At 38.4% G+C, this 24,979-nt stretch overlaps 1 protein-coding gene across 1 annotated transcript; it reads left to right on the top strand.

The window, feature by feature from the left end:
• Positions 1-23,664, top strand: LOC127410401 (insulin-like growth factor-binding protein 3). The gene is made up of 4 exons (XM_051645658.1): positions 1-602; positions 7,458-7,717; positions 7,852-7,971; positions 21,267-23,664. The coding sequence occupies exons 1-4, from the start codon at positions 254-256 to the stop codon at positions 21,390-21,392; spliced, it is 855 nt and encodes a 284-aa protein (XP_051501618.1). The 5' UTR covers positions 1-253; the 3' UTR covers positions 21,393-23,664.
• The last annotated feature ends 1,315 nt before the right edge of the window (positions 23,665-24,979 follow it).

Raw genomic sequence — 24,979 nt, 5'->3', positions numbered from 1 at the left:
AAGTTTCAGATGGAGACACCCGACCGTTCAGTTCGTAGCCTAGTAAAACCGACGTGACAACAGCGTAAAACAGTCTCCACACTGAGAAAGTCGGTACGTCGCTGTTTTCACAAGGCATCTGCTGAGAGAGAAGCTCATGCTTAAGACCTATAATCATTTATCTGACGCCGAGCACAGTTTCTTCAGGCGTCTCTCCTAAGTGCGTGCGTGTGTGCGCGTGTGTGTGTGTGTGTGTGTGTAGCCCCTCGGCTCCATGACGGGACTGTGTGCGCTCTGTCTGACCGCGTTGCTCGCAGCTTTCGCCCGGCTGGCCGACAGCGTCAGCCCCGTGGTCCGCTGCGAGCCGTGTGACGACGGGGCACGTGTGCTGTGTACGCCGCTGCCCCCGGACTGCGAGCAAGTAAAGGAACCGGGCTGCGGGTGCTGCATGACGTGCGCGCTGAGCGAGGGCGAGGCGTGCGGAGTGTACACGAGGCGCTGCGGTACCGGGCTGAGCTGTCAACAGCGCCCAGGGGAGAGCAAACCGCTGCAGGCTCTGCTGGAGGGACGAGGCGTGTGCGCAAAAGCGCCGAACAAAACTACGGCGCATCCACAGGTTCACGGTAAGTGCGCACTGCTTGTGTGGGTATAATGCAAAGGCTTAATAATTGCAATCACTCTCATATTGCTGTCTTGTATCCCAACAGGCGCTTTCACATTGTCCGGGCGTACTTGTCCGGGTTACTCTGCTATTCATAATGTGCGCGGTTCAGATGTTCACAGGTTGGCATTTGCTGCTGCGCGCTCATGGTTGGCATTTCTATATAGGGGGCGGGGAGGTGCACAGAGATGCAGCTTCGAAACACAGTTTGACTGCTCGCTAAAGCCACTACATGCCATTCGCTTTTCTTAAATACATGTTACGCATGTGTATTTAGCATCTCCATGCAGTGCTTACTGGTTTACCGGCATGACACAGCGACCTCTGGTATCAGGCAGTCGTCATGAAGTCCAGCCACCGTGAGACAGCCCCACACTACCACCGTTGTTCTCTCCAGCTCGAGGCTCAGTGCTAAAGCGGTCTCTCTATGCCGTTTGTGTGTGTGTGTGTGTGTGTGTGCGCGCGCGCGCGCGTGTGACTGAGAGAGAGAGAGAGAGAGAGAGCGCACGCCAGAGTTAGAGATAGACAGCTCTGTGTGCGTGTGTGTGCGCACTAAAATTTGGCCTCACCAACCCAATCGTTAAGAATACCACATTCGTTTATATTTAGCCCATGCAGAAGAGCGGAGATCACCGTTTTGTGAATGATGCTCTCTCTCCCGTTTACTGGCTCAGGGACTCCTGAGCTCTCTGTCTCCATTGAGAATGTCAAGACGCAGCTAGCATGGAAACAAAGCGTTCTTGTGGGTTTTCGGTATTTATAGTAAAGCCATTTCAAAATTAAACGAGCTACTGAAATAAAGTCAGAGCACCACCTGTGCCAAAGCATTTATTGTGCATCTATTAAAACGCAATCAATGAGCATGCACCTTGGCTAATACATTCAGCCAAGTGAATTCTTTAAGAAAGGAAAGGTTACACACGGACACACACATGTTTACTTAGCTATATAAATGATGGCATACCACATACTTATGTTGTTTTTATATAAGGTTCATTATAGTTACAATAGACTAACCTTAACTCTAATAGAAGGAATGTTTCGAATAATAATAAACATAATTCAGTTTGTTTATGGATAATTTTTTCCAAACGAGGACATCCAAATGTCTCTAAAAGTGAGGTTTTGTCAGATTTGGCTCACTTCTGGTGACAAATTTGGCCCCAAACTATAGCTAAGTATGTACACACACACACACATAAAGGAAAAACAAGTAACATATCTGACGTCAAGCCTACCCAAGTGAATTTGTTTTTACCCTCTCTAGTTATTTGAAAGAGCCGCAGTGGTGTGCTGAAGCAATCAGCCATGATATTGTCACACACACAAAGGCTATTGTTAGGCCCTAGAGTCACTTTTAAAAAGCAGTTTGGGGGCGCCAACCATTTTACAGTAGTGCTTTACCTCATGTTTTCTCCCTCCGCTGCCCTTTCATTTGAGCCCATGTTTCTTTTCAGTGCTCCTTTCCGATCATACCACACTTTATGGTAATTACACACTCTGGCCAACCAGAGAGCAGGGCTCAATTGCCATGGTGTGCGTGGCTCCACCCCATGGCTCTGCCACACATGAATTATGATATTTTTGCAGGGCTTGATAGGTCTGGTAGCAGTGTGGCCCAGCGTGATTCTAGGTGGGAACGGTGGCAGGGAGAAAGCGGGATGAGAGATCATGAGGTTATGAGTTACGATGTTTGTGCGTGTGCAGTTATATACTTAATCGTGCGGATTCTCAGAATAGGTTCATTCTCGTCTAGGGCTTTGGCGATTAGTTTCACCTGCCCATATCCCCCTATTGGCGAAAATGTGGCAGTGCAGTGACGTTTGCAGTGACGTTTGCCCAGAAAACAAAATGATCGCACAGGAAGTCGGCATGTTGTTTCCAAGAGCTCTGGTACCATAGGATCAGCCACATTATGTCGATTCACTGACAAGTGGTACTTTTATCAGACATCGGCTTCAGCTTGTTTACTTTTCCTTGTGGCGCGAACGGAAGCGCATTGCGTCAGCAGTGTGGGAGACCCGGGTTGGGATCCCGCATTGAAACCATTAAGTAATCGTTTTCGCATGATCATTGACGAGCTCTATGTTTAGGGTTGGGGTTTGGGGCTACTGTTTATAAAATATGCATTCCTCTTCACTGGATTACAGCCTGTACAGCTGAAAACAACTCATATCACAACTCGCTTTTGGCGCCCCTCGGTGGACATTTCACCCTGAAAATGGAGCTCACACATGCCCATACGCCCTACAACACTTACCTCTTTGGCCACTGGGGGCAGTGTTTTGAAATTTCAGTAAGCAGAGTTTTGGCTAAAGAAAAGTGAGACCAGTCAGAAAAAGCCACACATCCCTATCTTCCTCCATGCATATTTTTTAATCTCCCATTCATGCACTGCCCGTTTTGCTAGAATGTTAAATTGTTTGCTCTTTCCGGATTGGACAAATAAGTGAGGTTAAGTGATTTTAAAACTGGCCAATAGTTGCTGGGAAAAGCAATAAAAAGTTTTAAAAGTTTACACTGGGTTTAAATGTTGATGTTTTCCAAGTTCCTGAATTAGATGGCCCTCCATTTGCTTCCTCCAGCCATGGATTTGTTTATGTGAGAGCAACCATGGGTCATGCAGGGAAAAACAGGCAACAGCATGTTCTACACATTGTTAGCTATCATAATATGCCATCATTTCAATTACTTGCCTTGTTCGAGTTGTTATGTTGCTGTTGTTTTTGTTGTTGATGTTGTTATGTCATTGCCAATGAAGGCATGGTTTAATTCTGGTTTGGAGTGCAGCTGCCATGGTTACAGAAGAGTGTTTGGTGTGCCACAATTACGCACAACACACACACACACACACACACACACACACACATATGTTGGTGCGGCTATCATTATGAGGACTCTCCATTGACATAATGATTTTTATACTGTACGAACTATAGATTCTATCCCCTAAACCTAACCCTACCCTTAAACCTAACCCTCACAAAAAACGTTCTGCATTTTTACATTTAAACAAATTTTTTTAAGCAATTTGAATTATGGGGACACTAGAAATGTCCTCATAAACCACATTTATAGCATAATACCCTTGTAATTACCAGTTGCAATCTAAAAAAAATTTCCTTGTAAACCACCCAAACCCACCCCCACACACACAGAAAATCTGTTTTCACTTAACTCTTCCTTTCTGCTGAACTCTGTTCACTATCTCTACAAATCTTCACGTTATTCAAGTCATTCCATCGGATTCTGGTCCTTTGCAATAAATGACCCATCATCTATGTCTTGATGCCAGTCCTGTCCTACCACACTCTCCCTTCCCATCTTTCTCTCTCACATCTTTAAAGGCCTGTTTTGTTGCTCTAACTTTCTAAATATCTCTTTCTCGTACGCTCCAGCTGTTTATTAATCTCTCGTTCCTGCGTGGGCTCTGCTTTATTTTGTACTGCCAGAGAGTGAATATTTATTCAATAGACAAGAGCTGTTAAAAACTCCAAGAGGACAGCATGTTTAAACATTGCCATAATTCATCTTCTCCCAGCACTCTCCCCAGGCATTTGTTGAAGCTGACAAATGCACTCCTCGCTAGACCTTTTAACATTTGCTTTTGCTCGCATTTGAGAAATGACCATGCAGTTAGTGAAAACAGAGATTACAGTGCAACTTGGGACATCATTGTCTCTAGTGCACACTTTTTGTCAACTATAAATAGCAGCTCAAAGGCACTTATAAAGGAGTGATTAAGTTGCCCTGCAAAACAAGTGCACATTGGCTTGCTGTCGTCTTATTATTAAGTTTAATTTTACGTTTTCTTATTAAAGTGACTTACAAGTGCACATATTTTGTCTGGGAGAATTAATGTGAGGAAATTTCCATCATCATCTACAGGATGTCTAGGCTGCTCTTTTCCTTACAAGGCATGTGTATGGTGACCGGCGGCTGTCAAGCTATAAAACGGATAATAAAGCACCATAACAATACCATAAAAGTGGTCCATATGACTTGTGTGCTATATTCCAAGTCTTCTAAAGCCATTCAACAGCTTTGGGTTTGGAACAGACTAGGGGTGGGTAAGAAAATCAATTTTGCGATGCATTGTGATCTTCTTTTAAACTATCTTGATATTGATTCTTTTACTCTATGCGCAACCCTCCACCACAATGAGAGGAAGTCACTCTCATTTGCAACCAAATTTCATGCTATGTGATCTATTTGTTTGGCAACTAGCTGGTAAATGTTTCAGTTTCACTCAGCAGTTGTGTAGTATAGTGGTGGAGTATTCAGCAGTGAGATCCTTTATTGAGAGTAAAAGTTGTTCTGTGTAATGTGTCCAAAGACGAGATGTACCGGTTTTTATCACATGTTCAACAAAACAATGTAAATACCTATAAATAGTACAAATTATGTAATTAAACAATACACATGTAACAAAAATAATATATGTAATATAATATAATATTTATTTATTGAATACATTGATTTGTTCATAATGTACTTAGTTAGACGGTCCCCTGTATAATTAACAGCATTAGCTGGGAGAAAAATTATTTCATATGTAAGCAAAAGGTACATTATACTTTAAACATATGATTCTATATCGATTTGGAACAGAATCAAATCGAATCGAGAGCTTGTGAATCCGAATCGAATCATGAAATCTGTATCAATACCCAGCCCTAGAACAGACCCAAATTTAATTTATTTACTGCAAATCTTGCCTTTTGCCTTCCGAATCACGTTTCTGCACATTCAAATCTTGCCCATTCACGATACATGTGAGAACCAGTGGAGCTTTTGTGTAGTTTATTTCTCTTCCTCTCTAACATTAATTAATGTTGCCAATTGCACTCTCTTCTGTCTGTGCGCAAGCAAAGAAGGTGCTGCATATATTGTCTGAACATGCGGAAGCATAACACAAAGCTTGACAGTCACCATCCATTTGTATTGTATGGAAAAGAGCAGCCTGGTCATTCTTCTTGATAACTCTTATGATGACAAAAATATTAATTTTTTAACATACATTTTTGATTAAACTATTTCTGTAATGGAGCTAGTAATTAAGAATACAAGTTCAGTACTAAGACATCAAGTGCAATTAAAAGGATAGTTCACCCAAAATAAAAATTCTGTCATCATTTAATCATCCTCATGTTGTTCCAAACTTGTATGACTTACTTTCGCCGGAGGTCCACAAAAGGAGATGCTAGGCAGAATGTTGGCCTCAGTCACCATTTACTTTCATTGCATAATTTTTCCATACAATGAAAGTGAATGGTGACTGTATAATACAGTTCCTAATGTTATGTAGTAGGATAGAAGAGGGGTTCGTGTATTTAGGAATGATGTGGAATAAGTGGAAAGGATATTTATGCCATATTTAAACCACATTTGCATTGAATAGATTTTCTGAGCACCAACAGCAAAGTCTTCAGCTGGGCACCGAGAGGAAAGCATGTGATGTTTGTTGGTCCCGGACCATGTTAGTGAAGGCAGGCAAATGCTCCGTCCTGCAGCCGTATTTGGTTTCTGGGTTTCGAGTCAGGTGGTCTGTCTTCCACCTGTAACCATTCTAACTTAGGCCTCTATAAATACTCCTCCACTTCCTCATCTCCCCTTTCTGTATCTCTTTCTCTCCTGTTGCCTTTTTCTCAGTCTCTCTCACATGAGCCTTAAGACTTTTAGTTGATGAGGCATTCATCTAATGTCTCATGTTTGCTTATAAAACAAATATCAGACAGCACTACAGGCTAAAAAAGCTGTCTGAGGGACAGAGTCTGGTTAGAATAATGGATTTTTAGGTTCATGCTATTCCTTTTTAACACGGTGAAGGTGGCTGTGATCACAAAGCTGCAGTTGAAAGAATCGCACACTGCAAAAACTAATTTTTGAATTTGTGTTTTTTGCCTTGTTTTCCAGTAAAAATACTAAACATCCTTTAAAACGAGATACATTTAAGATATTAAGAATTTAGTTTTTTCTTGTTTTAAATGTATAGTTGACTCAAAAATGAAAACTGAGTCATCATTTACTCAACACAAAAGATGTTATTAGACAGAATGTACTATAATTAACATTAACCAAGATTAATAAATGGTGTAAAAAGTATTGGTCATTATTAGTTCATTATCAAAGGGATAGTTCACCCAAAAATTAAAATTCTCTCATCATTTACTCACTCTCACACCAGACTTTCTTTCTTCTGCTGAACACAAACAAAGATTTTTAGAAGAATATTTTACCTCTGTAGGTCCATACAATTCAAGTGAATGGTGGACAGAACTTTGAAGGTCCAAAAAGTACATAAAACAGTGGGTGTAAAACAGGTCAATATTTAAGTCATTTTTTCCATGCCCGGTAGGTGATGATTTGCATGAAGAATTTGAATTGCCAAAAACAAAAGAAGAATGTAAAAAAGGACTTATATTGACCTGTTTCTCACCTACACTTATCATTAATTAATTTTAAATAATTTTAAAATTAAAAGTTGTATATGTTAACATTAGTTAATGCATTATAAAGTTACATGAATAAACAATGGACACTTGTAATATTTTTATTAATAACATTAACCAAGATAAAAAAATAAATAAAATAAAATAAAAAATTAATTAATAATTGTTCATGGTTAGTTCCTGAAACTTAATGCATTAATTACTGTTAACAAATAGAACCGTATTGTAAAGTGTTACCAATGTATCTTGTTTTAAGGATCTTGATATTCTTTCTGGAAAACGAGACAAAAATACTGAATATGACAAGGATTTTTTGGAGTGTACATGTGCATTCATACACCCTCTCATCCTCTCTTATAATTCAGATAACCCTGAGGAGGAAGGAGAGGAGCCTATCTCTAATGGTACCAAGGCAGCAGGATCCGAAGGGGCAGAGATGGTCCAGCAGACGATAGTCATATCCGGGGACATGCAGGGAGCACCACAGATAGTGCACTCAAAACTGGGACTGATCCAAAAAGAACAAACCAAGAAAACTCAGAGCTATAAATTCGAGCAAGTTTCCAGCAAGGTCCATACAGATTTTCACAACTTTAGTCTGGAGTCGAAGAGAGAAACTGAATATGTAAGTACTTTCATCATGTGCTGGAAGACAGCATGTTCTATTCCCATTCTTCTTACTTCATTCTCGTGTCTCTTGATATGCTTGTATATAGATTTGTTCACTTAATTCTGCATTTGTTGTGTGTGTTTGTACAGGGCCCATGTCGCCGGGAGATGGAGAGTGTTCTGAACATTTTTAAAATCTCAAATGTGCTGAACCCAAGAGGCTTTCGCATTCCAAACTGTGACCAAAGGGGTTTCTACAAGAAAAAACAGGTAAATTAGCTTTAACCCAGGTTACTGGACTTGTCTTTTGCAGATGCTTTTTATTTAAAGTAACTTGCATTACATCAATTACAGAGCCTATCCCCCATGTGGCTAAGTTCCTTGCTCAAGGGGAAGTTCCTATTTTTAGATCATCAATGGGGATCAAACGTGAAACCTTTGTGTTATCAGCCCAGATCCTCAAACCATTATTCCACCACTACCCTTCTAAAAAAAAGGGGGTGAACTGTCATGGCAACTGTCAAAGCAGCATTAGAAAAGTGTCTGTGTGTGATGGGGGAACCTGTGTGGGGGCCTCTTTGTACGGTATGTACATGTTGGTACATGAAAGTATGTGCTGTTTCCTCAATTGACGGGGTGCATCAGTGAGTCTGAATAAGAGAAGGAAGTTGGCAGGGGCAAATGGAATTCATGGAAATTTGTGAGTCACCCACAAACCCCCTATTAAGAGGATGAGCCAAAGGGCCTGTCTGAATGGCCCTAATGAGTTCGGGTGAAAATGGGGTAGACAGATTATTCATTCGTTTTTCTGAATGGAAAACATTTTGTACTGATACCACAGCGATCCCGAAGTTCTAATTGTCTCATGAGTCAGATTTTATGCAGTATTTCTGGGTGACACTGGAGCCACTATGAAAGCAAAGGATTGAGAGGGGTGTTTTGAAAAAATCTTTGAAAAAGGGAAAAGATTTAGAATAAATGTAAAACACATGCTGGAGCTGCAGGGCATGGAAGCTACCTCTGTATTGTAGTTGCCTGTGTAAGAGTGGTCTAACTGATACACATATACCCGCACACATGTTTAGATGGCATGTGGTTCTATTGAACATATGGGTCCATTGAAGGTACTGGGGGTCTTTAGGATGGAAAAACTGACTGGGCTCTAGGGCTGGGATCTCAGATTAGAGTAAAACTTATGATAGATTCAGGTCTGATATCTCAAGAAGTACATGCAGCAAAGCCTCAAGGTGAGAAACGGGAGTCTTGCAGATGGTTTGCATAAGAATATAAGGTAATATAAGGTAAAATGTAAGGCCTTCATAGTGGCACCTGTTAGGAATTAAGAAGCATTGGGGAACATGGATTAGTGGATAGTGCTCGTGCTCCGACACTTTGAACTGTTGTTCCTTCCCTGGTTTCATGAATACACAATACTATACCTACATTTTTGCTAAATTATTTTTACATGGCTTGTTCTACGTATCGTGGCAGTTTTCTGATGAAATGAACACTACAGGCGCTACAACATCAATGACTTTTATTCCTTTTCACACAAATCGGGGGTAAAACGCCAGATTTTAAATTAATAAACACTTCCCAGGTAGCAAACAAGCATTGAGAAAATTTAAGATGCCTCAACGTTGATGGCGTTGAATTAACGTTACAATCTGATGTTGATTCTACATAATTTCTCCACCCTGCGTTAATGTTGAAATAACATTGAAATCTCAATATAAACATCACTGAATTAATGTTAAAATCTGATGGGATTCTGTAGTTTGTCATGTAAAAGAATCCAGGTACGATCACTAAAGTGTTTTGCAAAATCTGTTGATTAAAACTTGCTTTAATCACCCAATTTTTGATTGTTCATTCTAATAATTGCTAGATTAGTCAATTATCAAAAAGTCTTGTGGTAAAAATAATGCGGAACACTGAAAGTAACTTAAAGTTGCGAGTGCGAATCCAGGGTGTGCTGAGTGACTCCAGCCAGGTCTCCTAAGCAACCAAATTGGCCCGGTTGCTAGGGAGGGTAGAGTCACATGGGGTAACCTCCTTGTGGTCACTATAGTGTGGGGTTCTCGCTCTCGGTGGGGCATGTAGTGAGTTGTGCGTGGATGCTGCAGAGAATAGCGTGTGCCTCCACACGCACTAGCCACGTGATAAGATGCACGGATTGATGGTCTCAGATGCGGAGGCAACTGAGATTCGTCCTCCGCCACCTGGATTGAGGCGAGTCACTATGCCACCACGAGGACCTGGGAATTGGGCATTCCAAATTGGGGAGAAAAGGGGAGAAAAAAAAGTTGGCTAGCTTACCTAGCAACACCAGATGACAGCAGCTCTGCTCACCCCTCAAACACACACACACGTGATACTCTTTGGATACTTTGTTGGTTTTATGTTAATTCTGTTAAGGGAATTGTAAAATTAGCACAAATTAGTAGCTAAAAGTTTGTTTACAAATAGTGGCTACCGACTCCTTGCATTTCTCATTGCTTTGTGTGTCATTTTTGACAAATTACAGAGTGCAGCACCTCCCACAGTCCCTCTACGCCCCCAAAAGTGCCTACCCTGGAGTATGAACTAAAAGTGTCCCTTAAAACGGCTACTAGGAATGGGCGGATTGATCATAAAGTATCGATTCTTCCGATACTGATGTTGTATCAAAAATATTGATCCTCACACAAAAATATTGATTCAAATTATTTATTTATTTTAAACTAGGGATATTATTATTTGGTTACCATGAACATGAACAGTGATCATAAGCTTCAAAGTGAAATAAAAAGGATTAGGCTATATTAGAAAATACTTGTGCAGGATGGGAACCATTTCTTCTTCCGCTCATCTTAACATGCATAAATGCTGAAAAACACAAGCAGACAAGCGCTTGCGCCATCACAAGACTTGTTCAAACAAGAGGGATCAGTGTCTTGTAAAGGTAATGATAGAAAATCAGAGAAACAGCTTCTGGACAGCAGTGTAGTCTAGGGCGTACGCAGGCACATGCCGTATGCCCACCTGAAATAAGTGATGATACGTGTGGCTGCCAGTACAACGAGTAGTCTTTTGACCCTGGAACTTTTTCATTCTACTAACGTGATGCCGCACCACCGCTGAGTAAATTGTTTTTAAAATAAAATAGTTTTTATTTTATTTTATAAAGTGTACAGTTGTTCTCTCTAAACACGCACAGAGCAGCGGGCGCACAACTGATGACACTGGCAAGACAGAAAGCCGACTAAGCTGATCCACCAATCAGAACATTCATTTCAGATGCGATTGCATATTTGCTAACCAATCATATTTTCCTTTTCAGTAAGTGGGGGGACATTTCCAGTGTCTGATACTCAAGCATCCCTGGAGTAACTATAATTTGCACTGTAAATGTTTTCCCTGTATATATATATATATATATATATATATATATATATATATATATATATATATATATATATATATATATATATATACATTCAAATGTAACTTATGTAATTAAACTTAAAATACTGCATGTTATTGCACCCCTGCTAGTTTTTAATGCTCTTTTTTTTTTTCTTTGCCTTTTACTGCTGTCGGTGGTGCCTTTTTCTCGTGATATCAAATAAGTTAAATTGATATTTCTAAGTAGGAAAACAATTTCACTATACATAGAAAAGCACATAATAGTACACAAATAAAAAAAAATAACCATTAATTTTTATGTAGGCTATATATGGTAATACAAGATAACGTGTTAACGTGAACATTACTACTCATATTAGCTACAATGCTTAACAGTTTATTACATATTATGAATTAGTTTATTAGTTAGAATAATAATAAAGTATTAACAATTTTCATACTAGCCCAATAAAAGGAACATTAATGACACCTATTAATTTAAATACCTATTTAACATGAAGTTACCATACCATTGTTCTTAGCACAATACTCTACACCATGCCAGCAAGAAACTTACCCTGATATACATATTGTAAGTTTATGTGGGACTATAATTACAACAGTCCCAATTTTAATGAAAGAATAAATAAATAAATAAATAAATAAATAACAATAATAATAATAATAAAATCTTACACATTTTACATGACCTGTATATAAATGTAAATTAATGTTAGAGATCGGGTGCATGCGTTTTTCATAAATTCACAGTATGCCCACCTCTTCAGACACTACTACACCACTGCTTCTTGAGTAAATTCACGCTAAAATAACAACATATATAAAGGTGACATTTCTTATTTCTTATAATTGTGTGTAATTATTGTTAATAAGTCATTTAAAAAAATTGTTACCATGGTTTTGCTAAAGTAATATTGTTGTAACTATGTTTTTTGTTTGGGCTGAAACCATGGTTTTACTACTGTAATATTGTAGTAGTAACCATGGTTAATTGTGTAGCAACTATGGTTTAACTAAATCACATGGTTAATCTATAGTTACTGTAGTGAAACCATGCTAATTTGTTTTGTAAGGGTAAACAAAACAGAAGTCTAATAATTTTCTGTTTAGGCTCACAAATGTAAAAAAAAAGTATCGTTTGTAACTATGTTACCTTATCGGATATGTCGTCATGTCTTTTGAAGACTCTCAAGTCGTTAGAAGATGAGCGCAAATGTAAAATTAGAAAAGCCTTACTTTCTCTTTTAAAGAGAATTCTGTTTGTAATTATCTTTCATTCATAATGTGCATGAATTGTAGTAGCTTGAAGGGATAGTTCACTCAAAAATGAAAATTCTCTCATCATTTACTCACTCTCATACCATCCCAGATGTGTTTGACTTTATTTATTCTGCTGAACACAAACAAAGATTTTTAGAAGAATATTTCAGCTCTGTAGCTCCATACAATACAAGTGAATGGTGACCAAAACTTTGAAGGCCAAAAAAGTATATAAAGGCAGCATAAAAGTAATCCATATGACTCCAGTGGTTAAATCTATTTCTTCAGAAGTGATATGATAAGTGTGGGTGAGAAACAGATTAATATTTCATTAATTTATAGTTTAATTATTTATACTATATATTTCATCATATATCAAAGTCCTTTTTTACTATAAATTCTCCTCCCTGCCCAGTAGGTGGCGATATGCACGAAGAATGCAAATCTCCAAAAACAAATAAAGAAGAATGTGAATGTGAAAGTAGAGATTTATAGTAAAAAAGTAAGAGAATTCAAATTTTTGGGTGAACAATCCCTTTAAAAAATGCTCTCCTTTGAATTTTGATTTCTTCATTTGTCTTTCTTATTAACACTGTACGTTTTAATATCTAAAATGAGAATGCAGGTAATTGTGTCCTAAAGTGTCCCAATGCTCATTGGATCAATACCTTTGTCAGTGCCAGAATTAGTGTTCACGATATACTAATTCACGACATGGGGAGCTAGGGAGCGAGATGAGATGCACCCCTGAACTTGATTTATCAGATAAAGGAGACATCCAAAATGTGATTGCTGGGGTCCTCCAGGACCAGGATTGAAAAACACAGGGTAAACATTAAGGTAAATAGGTTGATAAAGTTAACAAATCAATTGTGCATAAGTTGGTTTTACAGCTCTGGCAAGAGACATAACAATGGACAACTTTATACATGAGATCCTACAACAAGCTAAATTCAAACTCCTTTGCTTATATCTCTGCTAGTTATAGAGAGAAACATCTGTAGGACATGCTGGGTCAGCACATGAGACTGTCCCTAACGAAGATCAAGCCGATCAGATTCCATTTCTCTCAATTTCAATCCTCCATTTGGGAGGTTTGAACTGTAGCCCGAGTCACGGTTGACCCTGAGATCGCAATCATCCATCAAGCCCTGTGCATACATACTCACACAAGTGAACTGTAGATGTCCTGAGTGCCTGGGGGTCCCTACACTCCCTGGAATAAGCTCTGTAATGGGAGCGTTTGTGTATGTATGTGGGGCAATATGTGTCTGAAGGCCATTCCCGGGGAGAGCAGAGTCCAATCCGGGCTAATTTTAGCCTTGATGATATGAATTGGCTCAGTGTGTTAGTGGAGGCCATGCATGCCGGCCCCAACGGCACACCCTCCTCCCAGGCCAGACTCATCTTTCACCCAGGTTACTGTACTCCTGCGCTGGGCTAGAGCTTTGCTCTGCCCCCTGATCTGCTGCCACTTCCATGGCCAGAAGTCCACTTAAGCTCTCACGCTGAATGGGATCTCAGTGATGCTGGGTGAGAGATGAGTGGAGAATGCCAGACATGCTGGAATGATCCAGAGATCCAAACACAAATACATATGAAAAAAAAGCATGCATACACAGAAATACACTCCCCCAACCCACCAGACACCCATAGATAATTATTTAGGCTATTCCATGTTACACGTTCAATAATCTTCCCTGACTGTCAATTCAATCTCTTTTTGATTGGATGCTATAAGAAGATAATTCACCCAAAAATGAACATTCTGTCATCATTTAAATTTATGTTCAATCACCATTCACTTTCATTATATGCAAAAAAGATACACTGAAAGGGATTCTGCTTAACATCTCCTTTTATGTTCCATGGAAGAAAGAAAGTCAGACAGGTTTGGAACAACATGAGAGTGTGTAAATGATGACTGAATTTTCATTTTATGGTGAACTTACCCTTACCATGCTGTTTTTCTAGTCTCTGAGATTGCCATTACACCAAAATGACTATATAATGATCACGTACTCTCAGGGTAGCGCCATCTATACCAAACTACATGCTACCTAGCTGACACAATCAGGCGTGCACACATCATTCATAGTCTGGCAAAGAAAACAACCACTGTTCTTATTCACATGCAGTTGTTGCATCCACATATTGTGTATGCGTGTGTGTTTGTGTGTGTTTTATGGGTCTGTGTTTACCCTTTGGCTGCTTTTAATGCCCTTCTGCCTTCCTGCTGCCCATAAGGGCATCATTATGGGCCAGCGCTGACTAAGGCTTGCTTTGTGACAAACACATACACGTGCTCTCTTTCTCCCTCTCTCATATACACATACAGTACACACTTACACAGGTCCGTTGTGTTACAGTCTCCAGAAATCACCACGCTGACAGGGGTGTGCCCTACACCCTAAATATATCTCTCACCGATAAAAACACACACACAAATATACACATGTGGTAATCAATCATCAATTAAGCTGTTCTGTGGTTTTAATGGATGTATCATAATAACTTTTGGTTGGATGGGATGCTGGTTAGACCGTGTCCTAACTAGGTGCTAACTAATTTGTCTGTCTGCACTGAATGTGAAAAGGCACAATCACGGCCAATCAGAACAACCTGCTGGATCGGTCACTTTGTTCCAGGACATCATAATTTACAACTTAAATAGTGATTTCCAGTACACTAATCTTCCTCTTATCTCAAGCACAGACATAAGCTCATAACCAAACAATCAAAACGTCTTTTAAAAGAGAGATTTTACTTATTTAGGCAAATCCGAATATTTGACGTAGCAAAGAGATGGAGTGGGTGCAGAGCAAGAGACAATTGCAATGGAAAGGATGTGTAACATCTGAAGCAGCCTCTTGTAGAGGCCAGGTTTCATTTCCCAGACTGCTTTTGTTCCACTTGAGGTAATTTCATTTGGTACTCTTTCAATAAAACCACGTTTGATCTCTGTTTCACTGATCTTTCTGACTCATCTTCTTTTTCCTCTCACAATGTCTGTTTATCTGTCTTTTCTTTCTTTCTTTCTTTTTTATTAATGAATGTACCACATGAGGATATGTGGGTGTGTGAGCGTGTGTTTGTTTGTATGTGTATGCGTGTGTTTGTTTGGCCTGTGTAGTATAATAAGCTCCAGATGATTTTGAGTGGATGGCAGTTTCCTAAAATAGGCCTAGCAGCTCTTTAATGATTCATGGCAAATATTTTAGCTTGGCTAAATTTATCTTCTCACTTTCGACTGTTTTTATGAATGCAGAAATCACAATTCTATCAGCAACAGGCTGACAGGGACATTTAAGCCCCTCGTACATGGAAAACAAAAGGGGTATTTACAATTGGTCTCTTCATGCGTTTCTACTCATCGCAATCATGAAAAGACCAAGTGGAAAAACTTCCCAAAACATATTCGGGACAGACAGCAATCCGATCAATCAAACCACCGCAGGAGGATATTCACTCACAGGATGTGACTTAGCTAGTGTAAATGCATCTGGCTGTTGAGGCCACAAAGCTGACAACAAAAATGTGTCTCATAACCGCTGTTGCCTATTTTACTGCTATCATTAAAGCAATTTTAGTTGCCTCCTCCGTTACGCGCAGCTCTACAGAGAGCAAACCACACTCATGCTGCGTCTGAATATCCACTCTTCCCTACTATTTACTCACTGAATAGTATGCCAAAAACAGTATGCCAACAGAGTAGTATGTCCGAAGCCTCAGTATTCATGAAACAGTAAGCGAGAAATACCGTATGACCTACTATTTCTGGCGAGATTCTGAAGTGCAGATCGACTGGACACTTTACGATACCATAATCCCATGGGAGCTGTAGAGAAGTCACGTACAATATACTGGATTTAAAGGAATGGCAGTGAACCGAGGGTCAGATGGCTTTTCTCAGCTGTAAGTGCATTATATACCAAGAAAGTTGTTACTTGTGCTTAAATGGTGCTTGTTTAACAAAACCAGAGTAGAATATTTTCTCAGTTGTTGTGATTCCGTCATATATTCGGGTCACATGACAGTGCACACGTCCCCGGATGAAGTATGTCAGAAAACTATTCATACTTGCATGCATACCTTAAGAATGTTCTGTTTTACCATCCGAGAAGTGTGTCCTTTTTCAAATACAGTATCTAATCTGACAGTACTTGATTTCGGACGCAGGTTCAGGCTTGCTTGACATTAGCGACAGCACAAGATGAGAATGTGTTCTTGCGTTCAAACAAAGCTGGACGGAGCACAATTCCAAATGCAGGGCTCTTGAAACATGTTTTTCTACATTTCAAAATACACTTAACTTGACACAGCGACCTAAAAACACTGCGTTTAATGCGGCACAACCAAAGTGAGACGCTCCAGAAGAATCCATCTGATGTATATGTACATTGAGCTTCCTTGTAAAAGCCCTAATAATACATCTATCTCTGACAGACTGACATATTAAAATGCAAAATGAATTACTGTGGACTATAGGCCAATGATAGTCTTATAAGAAATAAACAATAGTCTAATAAGAAATAAACAATAGTCTAATAAGAAATAAACAGTATATTGCCTTCTGAAGCCACTTTTTGTATTGTCTTATCAATACTTAACTCTTCTGCCATAATAATGTAATTTTAATTATCTGAATTATTATATTTATAAAATATATTATGTTATATTATTTTAAAATAACTATAATTATTTTACCATTATGAGTAAAATAATTGTTGTTTGAGGGCCTTTCTCAGCAAATATTTATATATGCGATTAATTGCGATAAATTTGATTAATTAATAGGCATATCATGTATTTCATTTCATTACAATTTTGTAATCGATTAAAAGTCCTATCTATTATATTTGCATATAGCATAGGAATAGTAGATTTATATACATTTTGTCAGATAACATTTATGTGGTCAAGTGTAAATGGAATTAGCATACCCAATAGTATAACAGTACAATTCAATCAATCAAGACACATGAGGTGACACAGTGTAAATAGGCCCTGAATTGTGTGTGTGTGTGCGGATGGGTTTGGGTGGTTTACAAGGATATTTTTACAAACTGGTAATTACAAGGGTATTATGCTATAAATGTGGTTTATGAGGACATTTCTAGTGTCCCCATAATTCAAATCGCTTAAAAAACATACTAAACGATGTCTTTTTTTGAAAATGTAAAAATGCAGAACGTTTTTTGTGAGGGTTAGGTTTAGGGGTAGGGTTAGAGTTAGTGGATATAATCTATAGTTCGTACAGTATAAAAATCATTATGTCTATGGAGAGTCCTCGTAATGATAGCTGCACCAACGTGTGTGTGTGTGTGTGTGTGTGTGTGTGTGTGTGGGTGTGTGTGATATTCACAAGGTGTCAAAACTTGCATGTGAACAATCTGCAAATACAAACAAAAGAAATAAAGTACAGACTACAGATAATTTTACAGTACTGTGTATGTGTCTGTTAAATTCCCCCTAACCACTGAAGACAGCTGTTTGATGCATTGATTTATCTATTTCTTATAAACACATAAACACACTGAATTGCAGTCGTGCATTCTTCCAACTTAGATGTGAAGTTTGACTTGCACATGTCTCCAACTCACTGCCAAAAGACAGACAGAGGAATAACTATATACTCACACAAGAAAAGAAATGGATAGTTAACCCATTGAATTCAGCACTTTTTAAACAAAAAGGTACAGAACTGGCTTCATATAAAACCTTTTGTATACATAATAAAAATAATTAAATATCATAATTTTTTTAATTATTTTATTTTAAAATTAGAGCTGTCATAATTAACACGTTAAAGCATGCAATTAATTAAAAAAGTTTATACAACAGGTCTGTTAAATGCTTGATTCTGATTGCTTGACGGACGTTCTAAGGTGTCTAAGGTGTGCCATTATTTTCCAGTAAACGCACAGCTATGAAGTAGTTCTAGGTCTTGACCGCATAACGGTTCCATATCACTTCGCCAATTATTTCAGTTATTTCAAAGAGCACTACAGGCTACCAAAACAAAATAACCATATAAACAAAGTCATTGGTTAAATTAAATCGGTTAAGAATATCAAACAATGTCTATCTTACATTTATTTCAATCTTGGTTAAATAGAGCCCTCGCGCTCCGTCATCTCACCCACACTTACACGCATATACACACACATAGAGACTTGAGTCGTGACCAACAAACAGAGCCGCACCCCCGTGACTTGATCAATACAACAGTTTCAATTATCCGAAATAACTTTTAATATGTGAGTTTATGTTTCAATGTATTTCACCCTAATCAGCCTCACATACCTGTAGCTATATTGGAAAGAGAGTTTGTGTGTGTGCGAGAGGGAGGGGGAGGGTTAGCACTCCCTCTCGCACACACACAAACTCTCTCGGGAATCAAAGCAAGACGCTGAATCCGTGGCGGAAGAAAGTAGTTCCACTCACAAAATCGTTTTAGGGACGAAAACCAGAAAATGTCTTGTGATAAAACCCTGAACGATGTCTTAAGGTGTAGTAACCGTGGTATAATTGGAATAATTGACTCCGGCCCGTTGAATTCTGGAAAAATAATGCACATCTGTGGTGTAACCCCACTGTGCATCGTGACCGCATTACCATCTCTGGTGTGCATTATTTTTCAATAATTCAATGGTCCGTTGTCATTTATTCCTTACTTAACGCATTCACTTTTTTTTTATTTATTTTTTTTATTTGGAATGCCCAATTCCCAATGTGCTTTTTAAGTCCTCATGGTTGCATAGTGATTCGCCTCAGTCCGGGTGGTGGAGGACGAGTCCCAGTTGCCTCCGCATCTGAGACCGTCAACCCACACATCTTATCACGTGGCTTGTTGAGTGCATTGCCACGGAGACATAGCGCATGTGGAGGCTTCACACCATCCACTGCGGCAACCACGCTCAACTCACCACGCACCCCACTGAGAACGAACCATATTATAGCGACCACGAGGAGTTTACCCCATGTGACTCTACCCTCCGTAGCAACCGGGCCAATTTGGTTGCTTAGGAGACCTGGCTGGAGTCACTCAGCATACCCTGGGATTCGAACTAGCGAACTCCAGGGGTGGTAGCCAGCGTATTTTATCACTGAGCTACGCAGGTCCCCCTAAGACATTCACTTTTCTTAATTGTGATTAACGCATATACCATTAATACAACATAAACCAGCATAAACACTTGGGAAGGGCGGAACATTTGTAATGTGTCATAACACTGATGCCACACACACACACCAAAGCCCTTCTACCAAGTCAGCCTACAAGCTTAGCGTAAAATAGCATAACGTGGCGGTCCCATAGACATTCTATGGGTGGTACTGTCGTAGCACGCTAGTTGACCGTTACACTCTCTCCTATGATAGAGCTGCGGAGATTGTTGTCTCAGTAAATAAAATAATATCTGCACACAACAGCGCTTCTGTGGTAAAATAATGGAGAAAAGAGCTCTTAATGCTATTTGATATACAAAACAAGCCCAGATGGGACTTGTGATAGAAATCAAGTATTTTTCAGCCTATGTAAGGCGTATTTTAATTACCACAAAAAAGTTGTCAAGTCTTAACCATCACCAAAATGCAGAATGAGACGTTTTTGTCTGCAAGCGCTTTTCATGTGGAGTTCAAAGCGACGCTGATGCCCTGATGCATCATGAACTTCACGATTGCTATAGGAAAGCTGATAGCCACATTCTTCCTGCAGATTGTGGAGGATTTGAATTTAAGAGATTTAATGCCCATTGCAATGAAAATGCAACCTTCTGTATGTGGAGACTAGGTCTTTCAATTAGTCAACCTCCCAGTTAGACTTTGGGAAATGTTTAATGTTACTTGAATTGGTGCTATTTTAGTGGATTTCTATCTTTATACTGTGGAAGGTTTTGTTTGGAAAATGTTAATAAAGCATTATATTGTTACATATTGTTTGTTCTGTTTTCTTTCCTTAGATGGAAATAAATGCATTTTGACAGGAAAATAAGTATATATAGTGTCAAATTTAAAAAAAAAAAAAAAAAAAAATCTTGGATTAATTTTGATTAACTTCAACAATTATTATGATTAATCTTGATTAAAAAATTTAATTGACTATTCATTAACATCAGTAAAAGCATTTGGTATCATGAAATTACAATTGACAGTATATTTTTGCAGCATTTATTTATCTTGGTTAATGTTAATTTATAATGATACAATTGTTCATTGTTTGTTCATGTTTGTTCATAGTGCATTAACTAAAGTTAACATTTACAACTTTAGATTTAAAAAAAAATGATTAGTATATGCTGAAATTAGAATGTAACCAAGATTATTAATAAGTGCTGTAATTAATAAGTGCTGTAATTTTTTTATTGTTAGTTCATGTTAACTATGTAGTTCATTAATACACCCTTATTGGAAAGTGCTAACAAATAATTTTTAATAATTGTTGTAAAGTGTAAATTCATTAGTACATGATAAACTACAAAAAATCTTATATGTGATATAATACTACTCCAGAACCTGATTAAGTTACACATTTTTGAGACTTTTCTGTCTCCAGATATCCTCTCTCTCTCTCTCTCTCTCTCTCTCTCTCTCTCTCTCTCTCTCCCTCTCTCTCTCTCTCTCTCTATTCCTTCTATACTTCAACTTAAATTCTTTATGACATTCTATTACCCCAATTCCCCTCTTTCTCTCCCTCTGTCTCTATCTCTCTCTCTCTGTTCTCTCTGGCTCTAGTATCCGTGTTACTCTCTCACACATAAGTGTGATGCGATGAGAAATGTGCGTTTATGACACTGCCTCTTCCATTTGGAGGATGCTTTCTGTTTTGCATATACCTGTTCCAAATATCATATAGTTATGCATTTCTCTCCCTGTCTCGCCCACTCTCCCCACAGTGTCGTCCATCCAAGGGGCGCAGAAGAGGTTACTGCTGGTGCGTGGACAAGTACGGACAGCCTCTACCCAGCTTCGATGGCAAAGAAAAAGGTCAAATCCACTGCTATCACCTGGAGAAGAAGTGAGGGAGAGACAGAATGGTGGAAACAGGGAGAGAAAGAAGGATGTCTCCCCTGAAGAACTGCATGAATATAATGTCAAGGGTGTGGGGGGAGATTTTTCAAGGTGCTGTCCCAAAGCTGACCTCCACACTTGTATGCTGAGGCACGGACTCATGTGATTAACAAGTCACTTTACACTTCAGGGGAGTGGGGAGAAAGAGAGAGTGTGATCTGTACTATTTGTTTTTTTCTGTTTTCTGTTTCCCAAGAGGGAAGTGTGAACATATTCGAAAGTACAAGCAAAATTCAACTCGCAAACAAAATCCAGCCCTCAGTAACACCATGTAAAGTCTGAGCGTATGTACTCTTGTGTATGTGAGGGATGCTTTTGTACTCGTGCTATGTGCATTTGAGTGTGTATAGGTAGCTGGCCCTATCTCTCCTGCTACAGGGTGTATTCCTCTTTGCCATAACTATCAGCAGTTCTCTCTTAGTCCCACTTCCTGTTTCTGCCCTCCTGGTGTAGCATCATTTAAACTTGGCATGCTCAGTGGCACTAGGCATCTCTTGCCATCGACTCCATCTGAAGCACAAGCACTTCATGCACTTTGGCCCCTCATTGAATGCATACTCCAGCCTTTTACTATGGCCTTGGCATGCAACCAAACAAGGTTCAATACAAATACTTGTTCAAAAAGATGATCTATAGAGCAATTTAACCATTGAGGGTTTAATTTGTAAATTATTCTATTCCAGGACATACTCTGTTTTTTTGTTTTTAAGAAAAAGTTAAATGCCAATATCTCTTTCTGTTTCATTATTTTACATCTACCATATATATTTGTTTGAACATTTGTGGTTTATACCCAAGTAATGCATCTAGGAGCTGTTGTCCTACTGGCCTTATATTCAGTTAGTGGGACTGAGTCAGGGCTTGGAAAGCATTGAAATGGGCCCTAAAATATATCCACAAGCGCATTATCTCACCAGACTTTCAAAACATCATGGAGCACACTTTGAATATAAGATAGATGCTCCAGATGCTTCAGTATGGCCATCATTGTCCTTCACATTTCTAGGCCTTTGCTGAAAGCATGTATCGCTATGTCTTTTTTATGGGTTTGAATGTAACCGTAATGCTACAGTGCCCTGAATTGATGCTGCGAAATCAGTGTGGTCTGAAACTTTTGATATTAATGCTTTAATGAACCCATGCAGAAATGTGTCTGTTAGTGGTGAGGGTTGTTTCACCCTCTGTCTCTCTAAATATTGACATGGCCGCCATGTTAGAAAACTGATTTTGAATTACATGGCTTGTGTTGTTGTCTCGAAACTGAGCCACTGAGAAAATATTTAAAAGGTGGATGGTGCCAGAGAGATAGCCCACACATTAGCTCAGTAGCCTAGCATCAGCTAAAAGCTTAACCCCCTCCCAAACAGCTAAACAAAACAGAAAAAAAAGAAACTAAACAAAACAATGTTTGGTGCTACACCATATCTGACTTGATTATGGGGAAAGAGCATGAAAGTATGCTTGGCTATTTGCCCCTTCCTTAACTTGTACTTGTGTCTTTTTTATATGAATATATATTTTGTTTCAGGCCAGCTAAATGTCTAAAGAGGCACGTGATACTAAAAAGATAGAAATTATTTATCCAAGAAAGCCAAGAAAGAAATATAAGCTGATCCAAACTATATGTCTTTGAAAACAATTCAATGACATGTTGATTGCACAGTAGTGAATACATAGAACTCAGTCTGTTTTTGGGAATATAATCACTAAAGTCTTTTTTGTTGTAGATTTGTTGTGCGGAGTACGAGGACAAATTTGTTAGCTTATCAAAGATGCTGTCCTCATTTGAATCGTTCGCTAATTTGAATCTTCAGGTTTTGTAGACCTTTCTATAGTATGAATTAAGCTAAATCTTTAGCTAACCATAAGCTAAACTAAGCTAAAGCAAAGTGAACGCTAAGACTAAGTAGAGCTGAGGCCAAGCTTATGTTTTGAAGAACATCAACGTCAATGTTCAAGCTATTTGATCTTTGAAAAAGCTTGCCACCATCATTCTGTGCAATGCCAGGGTCACTTCTTGCCCACAAGTCACTTTTAAAGATCCCTCCGTTCACGGGTAATTGCTTTTTTTATATATATATATATATATAATTTTGATTCTTTAAAAAGCTTATGTTATTAAACTAGAAATTATACAGCTATTACTTTCTTCAAGAAAGGAAATGTTTTGTTCAAATATAATTTGTATTTAATGCCTTTTTTAAATAAAAAATGTAAACACTATTTTTATTACACAATGACATACTTTAATTTCTAAGCTTCTTTTCACATGTGTACTTGTGTATATACTTTTAGTGAATTACTCTGCTATATTTGTACAAGCCTAAAACATGAAACAGCTGAAGTAGGAAATCTAAAACCAGTTAAAGGCACAATTCTTATTCCTGTACTTGAGAATACTGCAAGAAAACATTCTAATTTGACTAAAACATATAGTAAAATTACATTTAGCCAAAGGTATAAAGTGAAAGGTTTGAAGACATGTGCCAAGATAAGCTCTATTGACAGCATCTTACAATCAGTGTTGGTTGTAGTCTAATTACAAAGTAATTAGTTACTGTAATCTAATTTGCCAAAAAGGTAGTGAAATGCATTACTTTTTAAATTCTTGTAATCAGATTACAGTGACTGACTTTCAATTAATTTATTCACTTTTAAGTACATTATAGGGTTATGCTTTTTCTAATATATTATTTATGTAGGAAACATGAATTATGGCCCATAAACGAGTCATTGTGAATGAGATGTGAGGTGGTGAGTGTATGACTTGTGTGGAACAATGAACAAGAAAGAAATACAGACATTATTTGGAATTTGTTGAGCAGAAAAGTGTTTCAGAAAGTAACTTAGAAGTAATTAGTAATGTGATTACTTTTCACATTAAGTAATTAGTAAAGTAATCTGATTACAATTTTAGATAAATAATTAGTAATTTGTATTGGATTACTATTTTTTATTAACTTATCCAGCAACATACCCCTGTATGGTCCAGCCATATGACAGGACAGAGGATGCATATGATTTATATATGGCTCTTTGCAGATTTCTCTTCAGTATTTGTATAAGAGGGCTCATCTATTCATTTAGATAATGTCATTCATTCTTATGTGGCTTTTTAAGAGTTTCTTCTCTTCAAAACAATGTTTCTTTCACAGAAAGCTACAGTAATTTTGTCATTAGTATACATAACAAAGAGCCAAGGGCATTGGAGACTCAGAATCTCATCTGTGTAGCAGGGTCAACATATTTGAACCACTTCATTTCATACTCTACCTTGAGCCTCACATAAGTCATTACTCCTCAAATCTACACACAGAGACCCCATTCACATTAGCATAGTTATTCGCTTGTCTGAGCCATGTCAACGCAGCCGATTAAAAAAAATAAGCTGTGATGCCACAATCGCTCACATGGATAAACTAGTCAGCTACTCCGCAGGCTACTTTTTTTTCCAACTTAATTTTAGGTGTCCTTAACCCTATGATGCATGAATTATTAAATCATTAAGAATATCTACAAGAATATAATCCCAATCTTC

This window comes from Myxocyprinus asiaticus, chromosome 19 (genome assembly GCF_019703515.2).
Source record: "Myxocyprinus asiaticus isolate MX2 ecotype Aquarium Trade chromosome 19, UBuf_Myxa_2, whole genome shotgun sequence".
Taxonomy (NCBI): Eukaryota; Metazoa; Chordata; class Actinopteri; order Cypriniformes; family Catostomidae; genus Myxocyprinus; species Myxocyprinus asiaticus.
Note: the sequence above shows the minus strand (reverse complement) of the source record. Positions and strands in the feature narration are given on the sequence as shown.

Excerpts from the sequence above, each read along its gene's own strand:
- LOC127410401 (XM_051645658.1), top strand. The coding sequence starts at position 254 with ATGACGGGACTGTGTGCGCTCTGTCTGACCGCGTTGCTCGCAGCTTTC. Across the intron at positions 7,718-7,851 it reads CGAAGAGAGAAACTGAATAT|GGCCCATGTCGCCGGGAGAT; the intron begins GTAAGTACTTTC and ends GTGTTTGTACAG. Across the intron at positions 7,972-21,266 it reads GTTTCTACAAGAAAAAACAG|TGTCGTCCATCCAAGGGGCG; the intron begins GTAAATTAGCTT and ends CTCTCCCCACAG.